This window comes from Hirundo rustica, chromosome Z (assembly GCF_015227805.2).
Source record: "Hirundo rustica isolate bHirRus1 chromosome Z, bHirRus1.pri.v3, whole genome shotgun sequence".
NCBI classification, from domain to species: Eukaryota; Metazoa; Chordata; class Aves; order Passeriformes; family Hirundinidae; genus Hirundo; species Hirundo rustica.
The window spans coordinates 56,216,941-56,242,549 of record NC_053488.1 but is presented as its reverse complement, the minus strand read 5'-3'; the positions used below and the strand labels follow the sequence as shown (position 1 = coordinate 56,242,549).

General features: G+C 37.7%; 1 protein-coding gene across 1 annotated transcript in view; it reads right to left on the bottom strand.

The window, feature by feature from the left end:
• Positions 1 to 4,708: 4,708 nt before the first annotated feature.
• TRPM6 (transient receptor potential cation channel subfamily M member 6) overlaps positions 4,709 to 25,609 on the bottom strand; it is a 55,406-nt gene continuing 34,505 nt past the window's right edge. Inside the window, exons 20-26 of the mRNA XM_040090996.1 lie at positions 15,711 to 15,822; positions 13,078 to 13,364; positions 12,725 to 12,807; positions 11,923 to 12,128; positions 9,964 to 10,015; positions 5,724 to 5,830; positions 4,709 to 4,827 (exon numbers count right to left, since the gene is read on the bottom strand). Coding sequence (XP_039946930.1) covers positions 4,709 to 4,827; positions 5,724 to 5,830; positions 9,964 to 10,015; positions 11,923 to 12,128; positions 12,725 to 12,807; positions 13,078 to 13,364; positions 15,711 to 15,822 — 966 coding nt within the window. The remainder of the gene's footprint in view (positions 4,828 to 5,723; positions 5,831 to 9,963; positions 10,016 to 11,922; positions 12,129 to 12,724; positions 12,808 to 13,077; positions 13,365 to 15,710; positions 15,823 to 25,609) is intronic.

Here is a 25,609-nt window from a genome sequence, read left to right as displayed (position 1 = left end):
TCATAAAAGATGAGTAATATTAAACAATAAAACCTCTCACTGTTCTGAAGAGATGGCAAATTCAGAAAGTCCTTGTCAGGGGGTGTAGCTCAGCCCCTCAGTCTCTCATCAGTCCCTCCTGCACTGGAAAATGCTGTCCTGGGCCCCGGTGGGACACAGGTGTGAGCTCCTGGTGCTCTTCTGGGTTTTCAGTCCAGAGCAGGCTGATCAGTTCCCAGGAACAGAAAAAACACAGTCCAGGGAACTTCTCTGCCTCAGCTAGCTAAAAACTAACTAAAAGCAAAGAGGAGCTCTCACCCACTGTCCATGCTGCAGACAACACAGTCTGTAAGAGGGAATGCAGAGGAGTGAGTACAGCTTCTGGAAACAAACTGTGTGCTTCTTTCCCCTCCTTTGCTCTTGGAACCAGTCTTAAGTGCAGAACTTAATATCCAGCAAAACAGAACAGACAATAGGGGATCATAAAGTCACCCCAGGACAAGGAGGAAAATAGTTTTTGCCTAGTTTTATTTTGAATTTTTTTTCCCCCCAGGAGTAGTTCCCACAAACTGGGACATCAAACTGTCTTCTAGGATAAGTCAAGATATGAGAAAGACAGTAAGGAAAAGCTGAAAAGCATAACAGATCTAGCAAGTGAGCTAGCGATCAGGTAAGCACTGACTACTCTGGTGTGACAGTTGATGAGAAAGGCGAGGTCAATCCACACAGGTTTTTCTTTATCTCTGTGAACAATTTTTCAGCAAAAACTGACTGGCATCAGCCTCTTAAGAACGGAAAACAGATATAAAAGGTAGCAAATTTGATAATTGAGTGCTAATCATTTATGGCTGCTCCTTGTTTACACTTGTGTCTATACAGGTTTTTCACATCAGAGAACTAAAATTATAGTAAAAAATAAGAGAGTTATATTTAAGCAATTGTATCTATTTTTCTAAAACCTGCGGCAGTGATTGGATTTACCAAGTTTCTAAAAATCAAGTAGACATCTCAACTAAAAAAAAAAAAAAAAAAACAAAACAAACAAAACCATAGTTTATTGAAAAACTAATAAGTAAATTAAAATATCTATTTTCTTCTTTTGAAAAATTAAATTTTGGCTTATGATATAAGTGTAAAAGTATTCTTGTATATGTAAGTAAGTATACTGACTACAAGAACAGAGACTAATGCTACTACAGAAGTAAAACAAAGGAGTTAAAAACCACATGATAAATATAGATGTTTATTATTTTGAGATTAAAAAATAAAAATAACTGCATTATTCTCTGTATGTTCCTTTCAATTGTTTCCCTTAGTGCTCAGAAATATTATTTAATTTTATACCTATCAAGAACAGAAACATTGTAAAAGTGTTCTTTTATTCTTTAGAAATAATATGAAATAGACTGACAAAACTGCAAATACAAATTCATACTAGAAAATGCATGTGTCATATCCCTTTTGAATAAATTAATAACCCCAAATACACCACAACTATGAATAAAAGAGGAAAAAAAAAAAAAAAAAAAACAGAAACAAACAAACAAACAAACAAAACACACCACCTTCCTGAGTATGAGGTTTTCAATTCCTGAATATTTTTCATATGTTCAAGCTACATCTCCCATGTAGCAGATGCTAAAAAACCATTTTGCTGGGATAATCCCAAATGCGTTCCTAAGTAAGCTTCTTTTAAGCTCATATTAAAAAGTGACCTTATAAATACTCTGGTGGATTTTTTGTTTTGTTTTACTTTACTTTACTGCCTGACTTATTTGAACAAAGTAAGCAGTGCTTTTTTTTTTTTTTCCTGAACCAGCCAGAATTATAAAAAAAATCCCTGTATTTTCCCTGCTTGTCAGCGCAAACAAATATTGAAGCTAATAATCAGAAAGCCCTATGATTTTGTTTGACACACATGATTTCCTCTTCCACTCCAGTTGTCAAGCAGTTGGAGAAAGAACCTGACTTCCACATCTTTCAATTCATGAGAACCCAAACTTTAGTGTGAGTGGGGCTTACTTCTGTCCTCATTAATGGCTGTTGGGGCTTTTTTTTCATGTGTCCAGTAGGCATGTGCTTCAATCCAAGGTCACTATTTAGAAATCAAAAGACAATTTAAAGAATGTACAAAATTTGTAGTAAGAAAGACACAAGATCTCAAAAGAAATACTTTTTTTAAATTATTTTCCACATAATTTATTACTGAACTATGAAGACGGAGGGGAGGAACGTCTTTAATCAAATACTTAAATTTACAATTTAGTGAAATGTGAATCAGCACTTCCAAAAAAATGCACAAAGAAAAGTGAGGCATAATTTATGAGCCAGCAGTTACTGGACTTATTCAGCTTAGTGTCTCCACACATGAAAAATTAGTGCAAGGATAAAAATATACAATGGAACAATCTGAAATGCCTCTTTTTCTTGTTTCATCCACCTAATATTTCATGCTGAACAAAAATAAATAGCTACAAAATTAAATAAACTACATTTTAACATACGTTAGTATCTTTCAAGGATCCCCAATTTCATACTGTAATGCAGTATTTACCTTGATAGATACTGACAAGAGGGAATAAGATTAATCTACACTGACCTATGTCTGTATCATAAGAACTCTCAAAAGTGTTGCTGTGAATGCAGGAGCCACCCACTCTTGCAGGCAACATGAGAATGTGAAGAAAAGGTCATCGGAAGAATAGTTTGGACATACCTTCAAAACTTGCAAAGAAATGAAAAGTGCTCAGGCCCAGCCTGGTCTAGAGTTGATTTTTTGTGCATAATATATGTGTGTTCTTATTTTATGGTGACATTTGAGGAAAACAACACTATCAGGGTAGGAGTTACATTGTCTTTGACTTTAAAGATATATTTATGTGTCATTGAACTTAACTTAATTTAAAAACATTCAAATAGTTAGAGATCCTTGAGAGAAAGATCTTTGTTTAAAGTATATTTGTATTTCTGCAAGCACATATCTCCCTAAAGTCAGATTTCAAAATGATAGCCACAAGAAGCAGAATTAGTTATTACAGGCCTATGGACAAAAATTCATCCTCAGTCTGCAGAGATGCAATCAAACTACCTCTTTCACAGACAAGCTAAGTTTTCTGGTATATTGACCTGCTTCCAAAAAAGAGCCAAAAGAAAATATGTATTTGGCAAAACAAGAAGTATAATGTGATGGGGAAAAATATGGGGCGGGCGGGTGTCTATCAAATTATGTTAAAAAGAAAAAAAAAAACCAACAGCAGGAACCTCTTCTGAATGCCCTCAGAAACTGAAGGCATCTCAGCTAAACATTGTGTAGATGATTACTTCAATGACTGTTTACAGTGCTGATTAGTTCAACATCAATATCATAATAATATCATCTGTTTTTAAACTGGGAACATGTAAATTCCAAAACACTAAATATACAAAATAAATCACAGATAATAATTAAAAATCCCCTTACACCTTAAAATTTGCTGCCAGCTGTAGTGGAAATGCTTCTTTTTTTTTTTTTTTTTTTTTTTTTTCCCCCTTCTTCTTCTTCTTCTTCTTCTTCTTCTTCTTCTTCTTCTTCTTCTTCTTCTTCTTCTTCTTCTTCTTCTTCTTCTTCTTCTTCTTCTTCTTCTTTTTCTTTATCTTTTTTTTTTTTCTTTTTCAATGCAAGTATAAATTTTTCTAATGACCACATTAGAACATTTGGTTTTTTTACTCAGCTCCAAAGTACAAAGTGGCTTTAATGGTGTGACCTGTATTAGAGCACCAGTTGTGTTCTAATAGAGAACATTCTGGAAATGCTTCAGCTGAAAACTTCTTTTCATTCTTTACTCTACAAAAATCATATTACAGAGATTGATTTTTCTGATTTCTGAACTTCAGCTGTGATCAGAGGTCACAGCAGAAACAAATGTGGACGCTGCCTAATTGCACCACTGTTACACAACAGACGTACAGTTCTTTCTCCCAGTTGTAACTTTAAAACATTTGGAAGCTAAAATACTTTAGAGACAGGCAAGCCCTAAAAGTCAAATGATATTAAAGATTTTTGTATTAAAGACCACAGAATATTCAACTTCATTACCTCAAAATGAGAAAAATCGATGTTTGTGCTTTATTGTGCAACATTTTCTTGGTATTTGAAAAGAATTGAAGACAAGGTTCCTACAATTTTTTTTAGTCTGTCATGACTACTGTTTAAACCAAAAATTCATTACTCATATATTCTTGGTTTGTCTCTCTAAGAAAATCAATAATAAAGAGAAAGTAGTATTTCTGCAATTTCCTGGAGAGCCTTTTATGCTCCAGAAAAGTGAGCACAGGGCTGAGTGAGCTCTGACTGAAAATTAATTATTTGCATGTGTATACATTCATTTACTAAAGAGAAGAATGAGAAATGAAAATTTCTACCACTTGGAAATAAATTTGTCACAGTCATTTTCCTAAGAAATTCCAATTTGGAACCATGATCCACATAATTTAAAAAAGGCACTGATGGGACAGTTCATCCAGGTAAGGGGTGACCTGCTCCTAACAATTTATCTATCTGTACAAGAAAGGCCAGCACAAGAGCATGGAAGGGAAGTAAATAGAGCTAATTTTTTTCTTTCCTTTTCTATAGGGTCTAGCCAGGGCAGACAGATGCTGCACAGAGTCACCTGTATTTTGTGATTTTGGACAAGCCTTGGCAGTGATAAGGGACAGGTTTTGAGGCATGTGAACACATGGGCTCTCTGCTTTACAGCTGTGTGTCATACTCAGAAGGCCCATCTGCATCATCAGCTTCGTTGGTGCTTGTTTCCATTTCCATTCCGAAGGCTGGACCAGCAGTTTCCAACGTGTAGTCACTTCTCAAATCTATAGCAAGAAAAGAAATTCAGTAATGCAGCCAAGTAAATGTCTGAAAAGCACAAACATCTTGAGCAGTGTTCAACCCAATAACTGATGGCAGTTTTTTTGATGTTTCCAGGAGGAGGAAAATCTGGAGCAAGGCAAATAAGAACCAGGGGGTTGAGAGCCCTGAGGAAGTCAGTGGTGTGAGCCCATATGAATGAATCTTCCCTGACTGTATTCATTCAGCTGATTTTTCCCTCTATTGTCTTCAGCTACCACAGACAAAAATAATCAAACCAATAACACTGCAATTTCTGTTTCAGAATCAAACAGCAATTATTAGTACATGTAGAAGAGGAAGGGAAAGAGCCTTCTCTACAGAAAAAAAAAAAAAAAAAACCCACCCAGCTGAAAAGTTATCCAGAAAGCAATCTACTTTGGCTTTCATTCTTTAAAATCTGCAACACATTAAACAGGAGCACATTCTACCAAATATAAGGTGAACAACAGGCAATCCAACTAAGCATAAGTAGGGGCTGCAGCAGGCCCAGAAAACCTCCAGTGAGGTTTTCCCCTACTAATGCGTTGCAAATTTTCTGTTGTTACTCTTCCATATTCTGAAAGTTGTTGCATATGTTATCTGTAGTATGACCATGGAAAAATGGGCTCCTATTTAGCACAGAAAGTGAAACAATTCAATGGAAAGAAGCTTTCATTCTGAATGCCAACACCAGATTGATGAACTCCCACTCTTACATGGATGTTAGGCAAAAGAGCAGTATTTTCATATCTGCCTTTGAATAGGAAGACAATGCCCACCAGAATCTTTCAGTTCTTGTCTTTATAGCACATCAAGGCCCTTACTTTGTTGCACTTATAAAGTTATACATAGATTAAAAATTAATCTTTACTTTGCATACCAGGAAGTTTCAGCTTTCTGCAGCAAGAATTACAACGATGCTTTGCAATGAAGTTTCTCATTGCATCTTCTCCTAGGTTTGCTGGTCCAAATACCATCTTTCCAGACCTAAAAGAAATATTCTTAAAAAATTAATGAATCTAAAATAAGCAATTACAGGGGAGGGAGATGATGCCATTTTAATTTTTTTTTAATCAGTTAGCCCTTTTTATCAAGATAATCAAAATTTAATACACATTATAAGTTTCTTAAATATGAGATGAGAAAACTGTCAGTTCCAGTACAATATTATCGTGCATATATCCCACACTACTTTTCTTTTTCTCTAAAGGCAGACAGGACAGACCCATCAGCCCCTGCTAAAATGCTTAAAGGAAATATGGGCACAGTGACATTTTGATGACACTTGCCATAATCTGTGTGATTCTGCTGCAGCCACCACTCATTCCTACCAAGCAAGTAGTTTGGTTCCAGTTTTGATGGTGGGCATATGAGAACAAAACAGAGCTAACAAGGACTTATTTTCTCTTCAATTAAAACCAGAAAGGCAAAGTCTAGCAGAACACTAGTAACAAAAACATGCAGCATTAAAAAAAAAAAAAAAAAAAATTTAAAACCCCCAAACCCACAATATGCTGCTGATGAGCAAGGTTTTAAATTTTATTGTCATTGTCCTGTGCTCATTTCCATGTATCTGTTCTCTGACCAATTCATCAATGCTACTAGGGGATCCATTTGTGGAAATGTTTTGCATATTCTGAAAGAAACTGTCACAATTACAAACAAAAACCAGCAATATACACACATGTATTAGAAGTACCACATTACAATTAATAATTACAACAGATTCTTAAGGTAGTCTGAAAGTTCGGTGCTCATTAATTTTAGTATAGCTGCACCTTTACTCTCAAGAATTTGACAGTCTAGGCACCGTGGAACACAGTACACAAGAAATACTTCCAGAGAAACTTTACAAATGCTAGTATTTTATTTTAATGATATGCAGAGTGGAAACAGCACATTTTAAAATCTGAAATCAATTACAGCTCTGAGAAGCTATAGAAAAATATCATAATTCTCTCAAATCTATCTGTAACTCACACTAACAAAACTATGTTCTCTCTAGGGAAAGCAGTGCTCAAACATGAAACTCTTACCTTTCACACAAGAGAACAGCAATGATTAGCCAAAGCTACCATACAAAATTTAGTATCTTTTTAATTTCTTGCAGACCCTGGAGATTATGTGTCTCCTGAATCTTGTGAAGGGTTTATCTAATCATCTTTTAATGTAAATTAATACATAAAACAAGGGAAGAAGTGAAGTATCAATCGAGGGCCATATAAACACTTTAAATAACATGATCCAATATAGCCATTTCTATCCTTTCCTGGAATCTGATGAAATGCCATAGAAATAGAATGTACCTATGTATTTGTTTGAGCAGTTACAGGAAATTAAGAAGAGTTTGTGAATTTCAAGGCTATACAACTACTCTGATATTTCATCTAACCTAACCATTACTATGTGCAAGGTGAAGCAAGACAGAATGATATTTTCTCACACTGTTTTGAGATAAAAAGGTATATTCTCTGTAATATATATGAAATAATCTTTCCTTGCTACCCACTACTGGCAATGGTTCAAGAGGAATACTGCATTTAAATTTGGCAAACTCTTTCAAGGAATCTGGGAAGAAATTGGAAATGGTAATTAGCCTTGAAACCATAACCATAAAGGTTAGGGTTAGTTTAACACAAAAAAAAGATTGAAGGAGAAGACTGCTGAATTTTTTTCCTCTGTGTTGTCAGTAGGCAGCACCAGAAAGAAACATTTCAATGGGGGAAAAAAAAAAAAAAGAAAAAAAAAAAAAAAAAGGAGGAAAATTCTGTCTCCCCGAAAACTTTATCCTCATTAACTTTGTTGTAACCTTGCCAAGTAGTACATGTTACAAAAAGCACCCACAGTATTGCTTTGAGGCAATTCTTCTCAATGTTTGAGCAGGACAGAAGTCTGCAAGGACTGTGTTAAGATCCTGCTGCTGTGCCTCAATTACATCTGTTTTAAAGTAAACCTTGTCATACCTTTACCATTTTATCACTCCATACATTCTATGCAGTGCATGTGGCTGAATCTTACACTCATTTGCATCAGCTCAGGGTCTGCCTGAGATATCACAGCATTAGGCATACTTTCCAAACAGATCTATTACGTTTGTCTTGATCTGGATATAAAACCAAGACACAAACCACTATCACAGACCTGGAGGTCACACTTTGCTGTTGCAAAGTTCTTTCCGAAACACAATGTGAGAACGCATTAAATAAAAGAATTACATGACATATGACAGGATAATGATATGAGCCAATAAATTGATGGAGTTAAAAAACCAAAATATAAATAATTTAACTACAAGTAAAGCTAAAATTTCAATCAGCCTCATCAGTCAGGTGCCATCTATTTTATCTTAAGTTTCCAAGCGAACATGAGCTCAAAGTATATTTTGAGACAGGTATTATCTAAGTATCTTACCTACAAAAGAAAAGTTAAAGCACATCTTGCTTCTGTCTGAAATGTTTCTCCTGTGAGCAAATGGAGGTTAGAGCAAAGACAGTGCTTTCACCTTGTAATTCTTATCACTCTTTTAGAAAGTGTTTCTTAGAATTGGGCATCTGCTTACAGAAAACACCACAGTTTCACTGCCTTATTCCTTTAGAATCCCAGATCAAACAACATAGTTTCACTAGTTGCTTTTCTGAAAGTTTCCCTGAATATAAGGAAGTCAAGCTGGATTTGATTCATTAAACACTTGCTCTCTAACTAGGACTAACTATTTTGCAGATGATAAAAAATAAAAAGTTCTAAAAATAAGATCTCCATGATCTATTTTTACTAATCAATTAAACAAAATTATTTAATAGCAAAAACAATAGATAAGAATGCTAATAAAAATTAACATCATGGTAATAATGTAGATAAATATACTTATTTTAAAGAGGATAAGCTGACTTGCCTTGTGAACTACTTCAGTCAGTGTCTCTCTACAATTTACAGCAGTTTGTGACTGCTGATACAAAAAATCTACTGGAACAGTAGCAAATCAGAATTTCATACATTTGTAGTAATAACTTAAAAGTATTTACTAAAATCTAGAGAATAACTACGTAATTGACCTCTCTGCATCTCTAACTTGAGCTATGTGCTTCTGTCATGAACCTACTTAGGGCAAAGACTTTTGAGAAGTGCTCAGCATATCTTTGTTCTCATACCTTTGTTGTTCCATAAATAATTATTACATGTACAATACACCCATAGTCAAAATTAAACATTAAGGCAGTAATTTATTACTTATCTTTTTGAAATATCTTTTTGAAATTAATTATGGTCCCAGAACTAAAAACTTGCTTACAAAATGAACTTGGATTTTGAAGTTGTAGGCAAGTCATCTGATATTTCTAGAGTTAATTGCCCTTTTTATTACATTAGACTTTTTACATTTGCATCCTCCTACCTTGCAAACATGAGACTTCCCTTCAATCAAATGGCAGGAGCTCATGAACAATATGAAGACCAGACAGGGAAGAGGCAGGGATGTCAGGGGAGATTTGGAGAGGTGTGTGGGTTTAGGAAGAGTAGGAGAGCTGTAGGAGAGCAGCCACCAGCACCACTGCTTTTGCTCTTTACTGTGGGAAATACCACTGAAGAGCAAAGTTACAGAAGGGGACAACAGCCATGGTTCTGCCTCTGAGATTTGATTCACAAAGACAGACCTTTATTTCTGTGTTTCTAGTCTCTCTAGTCCTTGTAAATTTCCACTCATTAGTTACCATCTTCATATCATAATTCTGAAACCATGCGGCACGCTTAAATGCAACACTAAAACCTATTGAAGAGGTTAGAGAGGCAGGGGCCCTCTCTTCATCCTCTTGAGCTATTGTGGCCCCATATACTCCATGAAGAAAACAGGGGAAACTGGACTACCACATTCATATCCTTTGTACAACTCTGTGAAGAGATTGCTCCCAAGACAGCAATGCAGACCCTCACACCTTTCATACACCTCTTACCACATGTTGAGAGTCTTCTAAAGCACAGGAGAAGCATCATACTGTTGCTTAACCCAAACACCATGAGAAAAAAAATTAAAATCTCTCCCACAAAATATAGAAAACCATCCTAAATATACAGACTGTTGGCAGAATGTCTGAAATGAATGATAATTTCAATAGAAAGAAACCTACTTTTTGTCTTCAGGTTTAATCACAGATGGATCTGTAAGGTTTTCCCCAACACCTATAAAAAATAAACATTGTGTATATTACAAAAGAGGGTAGTCACTATTTCATAATCCAGCTTTACAAAAGATGTCATTAACCACTTTGTTGGTACATCATAGTGTCATAGTTAAAGTGGTCATGAGCTAGAATGAAATCTCTATGAATATAAAAATCTGTAAAATACTGGCAATATAGTTCTTATTGAAGTTCTGACGTCAACTGCTTTGATGTTAACTTATATGTAGATGGAAAGTATATACAAATTTAATAAACACAATTGAAGTTCAACTAACTAAAATGTGACCAACCAAAATATTGTTATTTTACTTGGATCTTACCAATATCAGCAGAGCTACTTTCAGACACATATTCTCTTCAACGTAGCAAACAAAAGAAACCAAAACATCATGACATGTAAATATTTGGATCTGTTATCCCTTTCTCCATTTGGGTGGCCAAGGAAGCATATTAAAAAAATAATTACATTATGATACCTGAATGCTGATACCTATGTTGCAGGTTTCACCAAACTGATTAAAGTTTATACCTTTATGAAAACCATCTTTTCTTATATCTGACAAAATTGCTGTGCTTTTACACTAATGAAAAATCTATGGTCATATGATTGTGTGATATGCAATTCTATTTCAACATCATAAATTAATGTTCTGCAATAAAAATAAAGATTCTGGAGACAGCATAATGTGACTGAAATACCCCCAGATTGCAACACAGGCCATTTCAGCTGATGTAAATCAGGCAAAAATGTGTGTATATGTGTGTGTGTGTGTGTGTGTGTGTGTGTGTGTGTGTGTGTGTATGGGCACATGTGCAGATGGCCCTGGTATTAGATAGTAAGTTGTCATATAGATTCATCCTAGCAGAACTTCAAGGAGAGCATCCCTTGCACTTTTTCTTAGTTCCAGATTAGATAATTAAACACGAGGTCAAAACTAGAGCTGATCTCAGTTTGTTTATGATGAAAACTGAGATTTACAAAGATGCTTATATTCTCCGTTTGTGAGCCAACACATTTGCTCTGAAACTGTGAGAGTAATGGAATAAACCTGAGCAAATTCCATACAAATTCTCATAGGCTGTGGCAAAGACTTTTTTCTATTTTTTTTTTTTTTTTTTTTATGTACAGCTAAAGCAAATCAAGGCAAGGATTGAATTATAAGCTTATCTTGTAAAATAAGTATGCCTTTCTGTAACTTACAGCTTCTGGATGCTGTAAAATATAAATATGTTAAGTCTTTGGCTACTCATAGAATTTTCCCTTGACAGAAATGAAAAGTGATAGTGTTTATACCATTTGACAGGTGATGTTCATCTGAACATTGTCAACTGTTTTATGTCCTCAAAATATGCTATCTTCCCACTTATATATGTACAGTAAAATGATCACATGCTTCTTGAAGGAGTCACTAGACTTTGTGAATAACATTCAAGATTACAGCCTATTTAAACTACATACAGATTCATTAATATGAAAATTAAAAAATGCGGATAGTTCACAACATTTTTGACAGATTTACGTACACATTAAGTGTGGATATATACATGAGTAGATCTTAATCTCTGCATTATACATATATTTTATTAAAAATAAAAATACCTTAACTGTGAAGAGCGGCTTTTTTGGAGCTGGATGAAATGTTCCTGTAGTTTATCTAACTGCTCTTTTGGTCTTTTAGCCTGGAGGCATTTGAAGCAATTTTATTTTCCCATTACACCTACATCAACCTAGACTCTTCCTGTGAATTCTCATTTATCACATCACACAACAAATATCCAAAGGGTTTTTGAGCTTTGCTTTTTCTCATGTAAGTGAGAATTTGGCCCATTCCTCAGTACTAAATTCTCTTTTGAGATGATTACTTTTCATCTGGTTTCAAATAGCAACCCTATGCTAGCAGTCACCTTGCAAATCCAGGACAAGGAGCTCCCCACGGGTGTAGACATAGGTCCAGTGAGAGAAGGCCAGCATCAGCTCTTCCAGCAAGCTGATGGGAGTAATCTCATCTCCATTGTTATTGTTGTATTTCCGAAATTCACCAGTCATGTACTTCTCAATGGTCAACCACTGGTTTGCTGAATGGCAGTAGATGAGGAAAACTTCCAGGAACCTGTAGACATAAATACTGTCTGTCAGCAGCTGGCAAGGTAATAAGCATCCTCACAGTCAACAGCCAGCAAGATGCAGAGCAAGTATGCCAAAAAGGAGGACATGCCTCCTTTGGCTGAAGCATTTTCATCAACAGTAGGTACCAAACAGTAGAAAAAACAAAGCTTTCTTGGTCTGACAACTCTCAAAAAAAAAAAAAAAAAAAAAAAAAAAAAAAAAAAAAAAAAAAAAAAAAAAAGCACTTGATCAGAAAGTGTAGTTTATGAACCAAAAACATAATCAGATTTACCCTAGTCCACTGTAAATTATCTACATCAAATTGTTTTATTATAGTAATAATTATTATCATTAACATTAAGTTAATTATATAAAAGGCAACTCCTGCCTAAGTCTAAGGAACAGAATGCTTAATTTGGCACTACATGTAGCTATAAAGACAAACTTCAAAGCTGCCCAGCCTTCCTCTTAGAAGTTCATTAGCTATCCTTAGACATTATCATTATCACTGCATTACCATTGCAACCTCATTGCAACAGTGAAAAAGGAGGCTGAAAAGAAAAACCTCTTTCACTTGCTACTCAAAGACATTGAATTTACCTTGGAGTATAGGGAATAGTATGAGGCTTCACTTGATTGAACATATAGATTAACTTCTGAGCAACTCTTTGCTGTTGAATCTCCTGAAAAAAAGATAATGTTATAAACATCACTTCATTTTTATGAAGGAAGATCTCATGAATTTTTTTAAAAACTAAACAAACACACACACATACCCTGATTTTTTTATTTTTTACAAATGGGAGATACAAATGGGAGATAATCTTCCTCAAAACCTTTTTTCTTCCCAAAAGATAACATCAAAACACATGTCAATGTTGTTGTAGACATGAACAAATAGGCAGTATAATATCAGGCTAGGCTGGTCAGTGTTCCTTCAGGTCTGAACTCACCCTCAGACAGAGATGTAATACTGTGCCATGGTGAAAGATCTTTTGCCAAGTTTGAACCACCTCTGGCAGGAAAGACTTCACAATAAATACTTGTCCCAACTTTAATACATCACTCTCAGACCAGGTACAAATGACCTTCATGGCCCTCCGCAGACCCCCATCCATCTCCTCCCGTGACAGGACTTGGATCATTGCAGTTGTTCCACACTGGGACCAGGAAGACATGCTTTTATCAAGATTCATAGGTGAACTTTCCTCTAGCTGATAGACTGTCACTTCCTCTCCAGCTTAAATAAAAAGAAGTTTTGTTAGCAAAAGTCATTTGCAGAAACAGGAGAGAAGAGCATTTTTATTGTGTGTCTTTAAATAACATGCCTCTTTACACACCCTTCTAAGCCACACCTTTTTTTAAAAAGAGCCTTTTTATCATAACTGTCTATTTGCCTTAAAACTTCCCTGATGTACTCAGTACATTCATTCTTCTACTATGATAACAGGGGGTTGGTCCAAAGAGCTTGTATTAAACCTCTAAACAAAGATAAATTCAAGACCTTCTGGATTCTTCCACACAAAGAAAGCTCACTGGATACTGTAGTCTATAGCAGTCATTTAAAATAACGTATTTTTAAAGGATCACCATTTTTATCTCCGGTGTATGAACTCTAAATATACTGTGTGCAATTCCCTCTCTTTACCACTTATGTGGAAGGGGAAATTTTAATAAGACTTAAGTTAATCATAATCTATGGAACACTGACTGTATTTTTCTTTGAACTTGGTGTTTCACAAAGTAAACCTCAAAAAACAACAAACAGCCAAACAAACCTACAGGAGCAGAATATCTGAATTCAAATCTTAGTCTAAAAACAGTTAAAATAATAGTTTAAAATAATAGTTAAAAATAAATCTAGGGAAAAATCATGACAGCAAGGCAAACAGTTTGTAATAGTCATTGAGCATTAAAGATTAAAGGGATTTTATTTTGTAGGTGATACAATATTGAATGTAGTTGAGAGTGCCAACAGACAGGGAGCTGAGTTGTTTCAACAGTGATGACTTGGTCATGATGTGATGAGCTAAGGAAATTAGATTGAAAAGGATATTTCCAGGAGAACGAGTTAATTATCAGGGAGCTTACGGTTTTGGTATTTTAAACTAATGTTTTGAATTTTTTTTCCAGAAATTCAAGCGTTACTTGCAATGATGAAACGTTTAAGATGTTCTGCTCCTGCTCCTAACATTTTTTCTGCAAGTAGAACCTAGTGAGCTTTAACTCAGTTGCACTCAGTTTCCCCCAGGAATGTCGTAGTGACATTCCTCTCTTGCAGCAGAATCAACAATACTCTTCTGTTGCCACCATTTGTAAACTAACAGCAAAGTGGACTGATTTTTTTTACATCTGGCCTTCCTTCCTATAACTCACATTTTTTGTAATATTAATTAGTAAGAAACAGGTTTTGCTGGCAAGTGCAATTATTAAGGTAACTAAATTACCAAAAAGGCAAAGATCATCATAAGCAATCACAAACGGGATTCAGACTAGTAGATTTCCTCCCCACTCTTGAGCTTGCCTTTCACACTTTAACTTAAAAGAAAGCATCTGGAAAAGTCAGTACCTTCCATAAAAGACAGACACTTGAATAAAGATAATATAACTAGACATATTTTATAATCTTACATTAAATCTTCATTTTACTATCTTTTGACAGCTTAATACCTAGAAAGGTATCTCCTAGGAGCTTCAAAGATTAAAATGCTCAATATGACCACAGCTATATTAACTATCAACAGCAATCAGGTCACAAGAAATCCTGTGATGCTGCAAGTATCAGTAATTAGTTGCTGTGAGACAAAATATTCTACCCATTGGGAAGGCAGCAGCTAGATATCAAGAATATAGAAGCAGAGCTTCTGCTGGTGTAAAACACACTATTTTCAGAACTCTTCCCCAAAAAATTATGGATTATGCTCTACCACTCTTCAGTTACCCTTTTCCTTGACACTAAAGACACTAAAAGTTTTCTGTATCAGAGGAAGGAACAGGGCTCTTTAAATCACTGCCTGGTTTTCTTCTTGATGGCATATCCTATGCATAGATTTAAGTGTGCCTGTGTTTGTGTCTGTGTGTGTGAAAGAGAAACAGAAAGAATGAAGTTATCAAGGTTAAGGGGAAATTTCTGGCTGTCTTCAGCTATCCTAAGGATGGATACATAAAAAATGGAGTTAGACTCACCTCTGAGGTCGAGAGCAATCTCATGAATACTAACAGATACAAGCTGCAGCAAGGGAAACCCCCATAAATACAGGGAAGAACACTAGATTCATGATTAGGTCAGTCAAAAACTGGAAGAGGTTGCCCAGTGAAAATGAGGAGTCTCCATTTATACACATAACCAAATGCAATATGACAGTGACTCAGCAATCTGATCTGAATTGACCATGGAAGGAGTTGGACAAGGGACCCCCAAAAGTCTCTAAACTACTGCGTAACTACAATTCTATCTTGTTTTGTCTCTTTGAGAAACTAAAAATTTTTGAAGTAAATGCATGAAAATTTCTCAGACACAGTTTTTAAAAGATAGTGCACAAACAATTTATAAAGCAAGACATATAAGCAAGAAGTTGGTACTCACCGAAGAGCTGGACTGGTGTAAATGGTATGGTCTGAGCAAGCCTCATTAAGTTGTTTCTTTCAACAGCTGCAAAGAATACATATTTCACTGCTAGACTGAATAAACACGATGGCTAAGTTTCAAAAACATGTGGCTGCACTTTACTGTAGTGTACAAAGCCAAGGAGGAGGCAGCACTGTGATACTGTGTCACATCTGATCACCATTTGTTTTACCCAGGCAGCAATTCCCCTTTCTTTGCACACAGTTATGTTTCAGGAATTATATTCCCCAATTTGGTGTTCCTGCTGGAACATGTCAAACCATGCACCATTAGCTCACCCCTCCACATCCCCCCCGTCCTTCCCTGTGCTGGGGCTGGAGAGGAGAACTGGAGGCACAGAAGGGAAAGATCATGGATTAAGATAAGAACAATTTGCTGGAAACAGCAAGGAGATAAGGAAATGAAAAGCAGCAGCAAACTGATGACAAAGGGCACAAGAAATGAATGATTCACAGGGAAAGCCACCGACAATAGACAAGACCACACTACCTGAACCCAGAAAGGACCCCTCCTCCCCAGAAGAAATTGCCTTCCCCCAAGCCTTGGCAAATGACCTGATGCAGTAGAGAAAAACCTCTGGGTCCTAGCCAGACCCCTGGCTGGCTTCTGCAAATAATTAACCCTGTCCTAGCCACAAACAGGACAGAAAGATACCAGAAACTCAGTTAGCATTGAAGGTTTGCATCTGGAATAATAACCCAGATTCCAAATTCAATCATTGCTCTCACACAGGCTTCAACAGGCTTCAGTGTCTTCTACAGGATTAACTTCAATGTAATTTACAGTGACAGCTGACAGTCCAGGTCTTTTTTAGACTTTTCAGAAGTTAATATACCCTAGGAAATGGAGATAAATTCTTCACTTTTCCTCTTTTAAGAAAACAAACATCCTTCAACAGCCCAAATGCAACAATTGCCTCAGGCCTCAGCTGTATTATTTGTCCATTCAGGAGCAGGTTAGAGGTAAACATCTGCAGGGCTCTGGAGATGTGCATTCTAAAAGAGGGAGCTTTCAGTGGAGATGAGAGAGAACTAACTGGTGTCAGAGAAACAGATTTTTGAAAACCAGCCAGTTAACATCCAACCAAAACCAAACCACAAAACAACCCAAAGGAAATGCAGGAAGTGAGCTGCTTTAGTAAGGTACTTCTTGAAATCCAGAAGCCATGAAATTAGGTCTGCACTCCATTTTTTCAACCCAGTCAAATTACATTTGGTTGGTTCAATCCTCTGCAAAATCAAACTGGAGAAGGAAGACTCCTACACTTTTTGGGAACAAATAATGTAACTATCTTAGTCAGTGGACAATTAAAGAGTTGTGGCAGACTGGCACAGTAAAAAAGACTTCAGTTCTATTGTCACATGCGTGATGATGGTTACCTTAAAGTCAGAAAACATTAGGGATAACCAAAAGTGCCCAATTTTTTTGTCAAGATAATTCAAAAGAGATTAGCTAATCTATATAACCTACATCTTTTCTCTAGCTGAGACAAATAGTAGGATTTCACAGAACTCCAACTTGCCAAAAAGAAGTTAGATACACCCTGCTTCAGTACCATGTCCTTCATGCCCAAGTCATACACCTTCCAACTACATACATAGATATATATGTACATAAGCACTGGTATCATACCCATAATCAATGCCTGTCCCTCCAAGATATCTGTCAAGTTTATTGAATCCATGACTGTGGGTTCTGTTTGTCCTAGATGTCTTCTAGAGCAGGAGGGCTGGTGTCCTGTCAGGTGGTTGAAAGCTGTATCAGGAGCTCATGACCAGTGTATCTGGAGCATTCCCAACTCACTGTCCATGGTAGTTATGGCACACAGTGCCAGTGTCATTCAGAAACCAGCAATACACACAATTTGACATTACAGATTGTCCTCGCTCAAAAATCAAATCCCCTTCCAGGTACACATTGTGTTTCCCCATCCATTTGCATTACTCTACAAGAGTAATTAAGTCACTGAGCAAAAACATTTCCGGGGTGAGTTTCCCTTTGCTTGTGACAGGACTAATACAAACTGACTTCCCGAACATATTCCACATATGCACCACAGGGACTTTATCCATTTCTACAGTATGTGGGAGTTTTGACTGAGCTTCACTAGTGGAGCCTTCAGTGTTAAGTAATGAGGTAGTTTTTGCTAAATGTAGATCCCAATATTTAAAGGTCCCACAAATGTGGGGTTTAGCAATCCCTTTTATTGTTCAGCATTCCTAGAGGCTGGTGCATGACAGGGAACATGATACCCACTTCAATACTGTGTTCTCTGACCCAGGGTTCTTATGAAGCTAAGCTTTTGAAATGGTTCCTGTTGTCTGACTGACCTCTTTCTGGGGTGCCATGTTGCTACAGCACTTGATTTTCAAGGCCCAGGATGGTATTCTGGGTCAGCAGGGTGAGGAAGAGGGTACATCTTCAGACATTCAGTGTTTTTCTTCATTATATGTACCTAGAGCTTGCCTTGACGTATTTGCAATATAATCGATCTGCCAGATCTCCCCACATTTATATTCTAACCATCATTCCCCATACCACAAAGGCTTTATCCTCTTTTCATTTCAGCAGATTTCAGTTTTAAATAGTGTCCATGGTTAATAGTGTCCATGGTTATGTCCACCCCTCTATCATGAGCCCATCTGTATTGCTGCATCTCTTCCCTCATGACCTGAGCTGCCATGGGCCCAACGAGCCATGAATAATTCACCTTTATGCTGCCAGCCCAGGCCCACCTGAGACACTTTAATCCTGGTAGCCCAATCCACCTGTTCATTGCTGTGATGTTCTTCTGCAGCCCTCTCCATGGTCAAACACAACAACAACAAAAACCGAACCACATTACCTCATGCCATGTACCCTCTCTTGAGCAGGGAGGTACTTGCTCCCAATAGCAGAGACTCCATACTGGCAAGAGGCATGGAAAATTTCCTCTTTAGCTTGCTTGATGGGATACTAAGCAAGTTCACAGATGATACAAAACTGGAAGGAGCTGTTGACTCCATCAAAGGCAGGGAGGCCCTGCAGAGAGACCTTTCCACAGCCAAGCTGCAGGCCAGTAGGGAGGAAAAAAATATGACCGTCATATTGCTGGAGTTGGGTAGTCACCCTTCCCTCGTACTTGACAGGAGTTGCCTCTGAGAGTTTCTGTCCTATTCTCAATGCCTCTGTCAATGCCCACATCCTGGGACAGGGATCCCAGTTTCTTGGTTGCACTACCATATAGTTCCATATCATGGCCTGTGATATCCCAACATCAGAACTCTCAGGTCAGCAGAGACTCTCCTGATTGGTGGATGAAAATTTCCACATACCTTGCAGCTCACCTCCGAGGTGATTTTCTCTGGTTCTGCTTTCCACTCTGAGGGCTCTGCTTTATCTTCGGTATGCAAACTGGTTTTGGCTTGGATTTCTTCTTCTGTACAGGAACAACTGGTTCCAGCATGGGTTGTTCCTGTGGTTCAGCTGCAGTTTGAGTGACCCTAGTGCCTTTTCTGCTTTACTCTTCTTCCCCCTGAGGGTGCCATCTAGTATTGTGAGCAGCATCTGTTAAATAGTAACCAGGGCCCTGAACATTGCAGAACTTGTTTCTCTGGAGCTGCCACAGCATTTTTCTTTCAAATATTTTGCCATTTTAACAGGCTCCTGTAGTTGTTCAGGGGTGAACTTCCAAGCCATTGGAGCAGAATAATCCTTCAAAAGCTGGCCCATTTTCTCCCATATTACATGACTATCCACCCTCAGGGTAGATCTCTGAAAGACCCTCTTAAGTATCCCTTTTTCTAATCAGGGTGTAAGACTGCACTGAAGAGACCTGGCAGATTTAGCAATGAAAGCAGGTTTTCCGTAATATCCGAAGGGAATTTAAAATCCTCCAAAGCTATTGTAACAGGCTTCAAGGTGGAAAAATGATTTAAAAGCTGGGGAAAATAATCCTTCCCTGTTCTGCTCAGAGGCTGGATACAATTATTACAGAAACAAGGAATCAGAGGACCCATCAGGAAGCAGACCCATAAGGATCATCAAGTCCAACTCCTGGCCCTGTGTCTGAGAGTCATACTGTGTGCCTAAGAGTGGTGCCTGAACACTGTGTGAGATTTGTCAGGCTTGGTGCTATGACCACTTCCCTGGGGAGCCTGTTCCAGTGCCCAAACTCTTTCCAGGTGAAAAACCTTTTCCTGAGATCCAGCCCAAACCTGACTAACTGCTGACTCAGCTTCATGCCGTTTCCTTGAACCCTGTCACTGGTCACAAGTGTGAAGAGATCAATGTCTCCCCCTCTGCTTGGCCTTGTGAGGATGTTGAAGACTGCAGTGAATCCTCCCCTCAGTCTCCTCATCTCCAGGCTGAAGAGACCAAGTGACCTCAGCTGCTCCTGAGAGTAGCTCCTCCTCTACTCCAGACCTCATGGCCCTCTGCATGACCTCTGCTGCCCCAACTGCATACAGTACTCACGGTGAGACCACACCAGTGCAGAGCAGAGCAGGACAGTCATGTCCCCTGACCAGCTGGAAATGCTGTGCCTGATACAGCCCAGGACATGGTTAATGATTTCCCAAAGGCAGCGCCTGAGGTAAGCATAGAAGACCAACACTGAATACACATCACAAATGATGCACACTGCCCTTGAGGTTATCATTTTGTAAGCTGATATCACACAGTTCAGCAACAAAGTAATGCTGATCCCTCTCCCTGCTCTGAAAAGGAGCACCTCAGTGGGCACATAGTGCCTATACTGAAACACAGGGGGTTTGGTTACAAAATTACGACGTACCTAATACAACAATAACTGGTTTCCCACCCACTCTTACCAGAGCTGTTGTTGTCTCAGCTCTTCATGATTCATATGGAACACCAAATAAAGTTGTTGCCATTTCGGAATGCTGTTCCCCAGTTCAGTGTTCGCACTGAAGCATTACATAACATGCTCTGCTGGTTCACCTCCCCCCTCATCCTCCCTCTCCTCCCATTTGCACAGTGGAGAGGATTGGAGACCCAAGAGTTAAAGATCATAGGTTTAGATAAGATCAATTTCTTGGGAACATCAATGAAATACGAAAACAAAAGTAACACCAGCAGTATTAATAACAGAGGGTACAAGAGAGGCAAACAATTCACATGTGAATACTCAATACATGGAAATTGGCAACAAGCGAACCTCCGCTACTCCAACATGGTAGAGACACTCCTCCACCCCCAGAAAATTATGAATTGGTAAAGAATAACATTCAGGTCCTAGCCATGTCCCCTCCTGGCCAGAACCAGGACGCTGACCCATCATATCTCACCCTGTTTATGAATTCCCTCCTCCCAAAGAAACAGGCTCTCTGGGAAAGGCCCTTGCACCCTGCCTAGAAAGACTTCTTCTGCTATCTCCCATCCTCCTCCTTTCACAAAAGGCTCCTTCTGCATCCTGCTCCTGACAACTCCAGTGCAGCAACGCTCACTCTCACACTGTGCTGATGAGATGCGTTGAACCCAACTGCCTTCTTTGTCTCTCTTGTCAGGGTTAGAAGCACTTGGAGATTTAGCAAGGTGTGACAGAAAAGTCCGAACTTCCTCTGCACAGAATACTGTCTCTTCATTCAGGCTTCTTGCCAAAAACCATCACTAACATTATTATATCTCCCTAGCTTGCAGCTTGTTTCTCAGGCAAACACCTTCAAAACTTCAAAGAGTCAACCAAATATTTATGCATTAGTCTTCACAATGACTGAGTTTTCAGGAAGGGGGAGAGTAAGGCAGTCCTAGAACTAGTATGCCATTTGGATGCTACGGTTCTGACTGTCTAATTTCCCTATTCAATGGATGAAGGCAAAACCATCATCCAGAGCAAACAGTGAACCAAAGCAGAGAGTCAATGTCCTGGTTTAGGGCAACTGGGGATACAAGCATCATAAAGTCACCCCAGGACATTCAACCACAGCAGAGCTGTGTCTCTCTACAGAGTAATAAATAAAACATGGTAACAAACTCTGGATCTTATGGAACATATGCAGTTTTGACAGCACCTATCCTTCTTTTAAGATTACTTCTTTGAGCAAAATTTAATTGGAAGTTATTGAGTCCAGAAGGGCAGAGCAAAGGGCACCCATGACACATCCACCCCATGAACTGGAGTCTTCATTTGAGAAGATCTGCACTTCACACTCCAGTTCAAGGTTATTTACATATATCAAATTCAACAGTAATTGGTTACTATGTCTGAACAATGTTGGAGCATGGACTGAAAAACAAGATATTTTTTGGGTGCTGCACTAAGAAACACTGATCATGAAATCAGTGCCTAGCAGGAAGAAGGACATGAGGAGAGGAGCTGCTAAAATCGCTGCCATCTGTCAGACCCTGCCAGCAGTCACTCTAGAATTTTGAGAAGCCATGTGACATGGACTTGCAGTAGCTGCCAAACTTGGGACAAAGATCTCGTTCTTTTGGGTATGCAGAGACACAGGATTATATTTACTTGCTCAAATTGATAGCAAAAGTAACACAAAAGCAGTATATGGTACAGAACTCAATGCAGGATTTTTGGGCCTAGTTGGCTAAATTCTGTCCTAATCTTCCTGAGGAAAGAAAACCTACATTGAAAACCTCTGAAAGGCATTTATCAACTCATAAGGTAAACCACTTCTATCTGTTCTAAAAAGTCCAACATCATCTCTAATAGTATGCCTGACAAGCAACAAATCAATAACTGCAGCAACACCACCGTGCCAGAGAAATGATGTCTGTACAGCTGATTGCAATCCAGGAGGTGTTATTCCCAGTGAAAACTATGTAGGTTTTGAATTTCAGAAAGCTGCTAATAGTTCTGGTTTATTCCAGCCCTGCCCGTAACGGAGGCCAAGTCCTGTGGGCAATGGTGACATCTACTGGGAACTTCTTCTCTGTTCTGCTCCTGGAAAAACTGACGTCCAGGCCTTGTGGGAAAATCTGTGAGCTCAGCTCAGGGAAAGGCAGGACTGCAGGCAATTAGCATTCAAGAATTTATTCCCCGCCAGATTTTCAGGAGTTCATAAGTACAAAAACACAGATTAAGTAGTACAGGACCAATTAACTGAAAAAATCAATTCCAGAAAGTACAAAGGAGGGTTTGGGAGGTGTGAGGGGACTGACAGCTATAAACAAACAAGTGCCTCCTCTGCCCCCTCAGGAATCTAACCTCTGTTCATGGTTTCCACTGATATTTTGATAGTGATTATCTACATTCTGCTCTGAATTTGCCATAAATACCCAGAATGAAGCAATTATCAACAGGAAAAAAAAAATCAATAATTCTTTCATTGAAGTGTTAGACAGGAATTAACACAGAACCTTCTTAGCAGTGGGCAACTGTGCAAGTCTTCAAAATGAAAATCAGAGTGGATGACAAAGGGAGAACTAATGCTCTTTTTAATTTCTTAAATTCCTCAGCTGTCATTCTTTTGCCTCCTGCTTACCTGAGTAATGAAGATGTAAATCCTGAGATGTTTTCAAGCAGGAGAAGGTATCTGAAATAATGTTTAAAGGATTGTTTTATTAATTATATAGCAGACACAAATGCATGATTTTTAATTCTTTCCATCATAGAGTTTTTCACAAAATAAATTAATCAGAATTGCTGGCTCAGCATTCTAAAGAGAATTACTTATGGGTGTTAATGACATTATCTTGTATTATATATTGCAAATTTCAGTCATTAGTGTAATATAACCAGATTGCTTATTTAGCCAAGGAAATTATGGGGGAAATGAGATGTTAACTTCAAGGACATGTTAAGCCAGCTAGAACCGTGGGGTATCAAAAGCACTTTCCTATCTACCGTGCTTCATGGCCTCCCAAAGACAAGAGTTTTCCAACTCCATCCTCAACCATTAAGCATTCCATTAACTGTACTATTGCACTAAAGTTATAATAATACTGTCCTATTAGCCCACAGCATCCAAAGTGCTGTTAAAATATAAGCGGGCAAACATTTTTGGTGGTTACGTATTTAACAGGTTCAGACAGACCAAATTTGGTCAAAAAATTTTGCTTTATAAAGAAGTCCTTTTAATTCAACCAAGAATAATGAACACATTTTCATTAACTAGATAAAATAATTTTGTTCTCCTGGAAAACCATCTTTCAAAGTGCCAGATTTCAATATATATATGCTGAAATAGTATTAATTTTCAAAAAAATGAGACAATCAAAACAATGCTCAAACAAAATTTTTGAACTTTATGCTTTTCTTCTTGGTGTATTCTATTTGCTTTTACTCCCTTACCTAGTGAAAGAGATCTTACATGAAAACATCTATGGATATTGGGGGAAGGGTCAGCATTTTTCACTCCTCTTAAAGATTCAAAGTCCCTTGTGATGTTTTTCTTGCTGGACCCATCTACTTTTGCAGCATTTTGCATGTTACAAAAAAAACCCAACAAAACATGAAAAATGGCCTTTTGAGAATGGAAAAACTCAATTTTAATCAAAATAATGGTGTGCTCTAAAGAGCAGACTCAAAACTCACTCTGCTTGCAGCAGAATGGTTCAGCACCGCATTGCTTTGTGCACAGATGGACATACAAAGAGCAGTACTTGAAGTGGAGATAAGATTAGGAGCAACTCATTCCTGCACCACAGCTAATCTCAAAGACAGGTGCCCAGCTGCTCAGCTGCACAGCTAAGAGTCATGTCAGGAAAACTGGGAGATGGACTAAAACACAATAAACTCCAGTGAAGTTTACTAGCACTCTGCTCTTAAGAAACAAAGTGATTCCTCACTAAAACCTTGAATTTCTTGATTGGACACTTCATAATGGAATTCTTCACAGATTTCAGAATTCCAGGTAAACAACATGAACAGAGATATTACACATAATTGCAAATTTAAAAATCAAGCATACATAAGAAGTCTTATAATCTGTCTTCAGACATACACCCTGGTTTAACGACTTGGGCTGTCAGGGATAAAAGCAGCAGCATCTTAAAGGGTTTCTTCCTGCTGAAAGAACATTACTGGGCAGACTAGAGTAAAAATAAATTCCTTTATTTTAAGATTATGCAGTTGTTATGAGAAAAACATGTTTCTCATAAAAAAAAATCTTTCACTTTAAAGTACGAATTAATTACTAACACATGAATCTATATCTGTGCTATAATCCTCAACTACAATAAATTAACTTTTTTCCTTGATTTTGTACTTCAGATTTTCCAGACTGAGAATTGCAGATGGGAATTAAAATGAGTGACAAGCAATGAAAAACTTACTGTTAGTTTCCTCTGGAGTTCTCAATCTGTTTAAAAGCAAATATTTGATATTTTAATCTGACATTTCTGTCATTAAGCTAACACTGTTACACATGGATCACATGTGAAGAGATGTGACTCAGCAATCATAAAGCCTCAAAATAACCCACAGTGCAATTTCGTTCTACACAACCGTCAGCAAACCATCTTCAGGTACTGAAGAACAGACACATTTTTCTACATGTTTCTTTCTCTGCTTTATGTTAAACTGCTCTTGAATCTGCACTGCTATTCACATCTTTTACACTGCAATACCAGTATCAGCTACAGAGCTTTCAATCACATACACAACTGTTAATTTTTTAGTCAATGCTGAGATGTATTAACCGTTACTTGTGTCATTACCATTACTTGTACAAAAACATAGTTTTTAAATTGGTGATGCTTTGGATTAACAAGTATGGTTGCAAAAAGACTACTACATTAAAGCAGTCTTTGTTACAGAACATAGAAGATATGATTCTCCTCATAGACAAGTGATACCCCGCTGAAGATGGCAGACTAGGTGACAGATTCAGGCCACTCAACAGCCTCTACATCCTGCTGGTAAGTGTGCAGCTTGCCTACTGCCTATAAACAATGGGTTG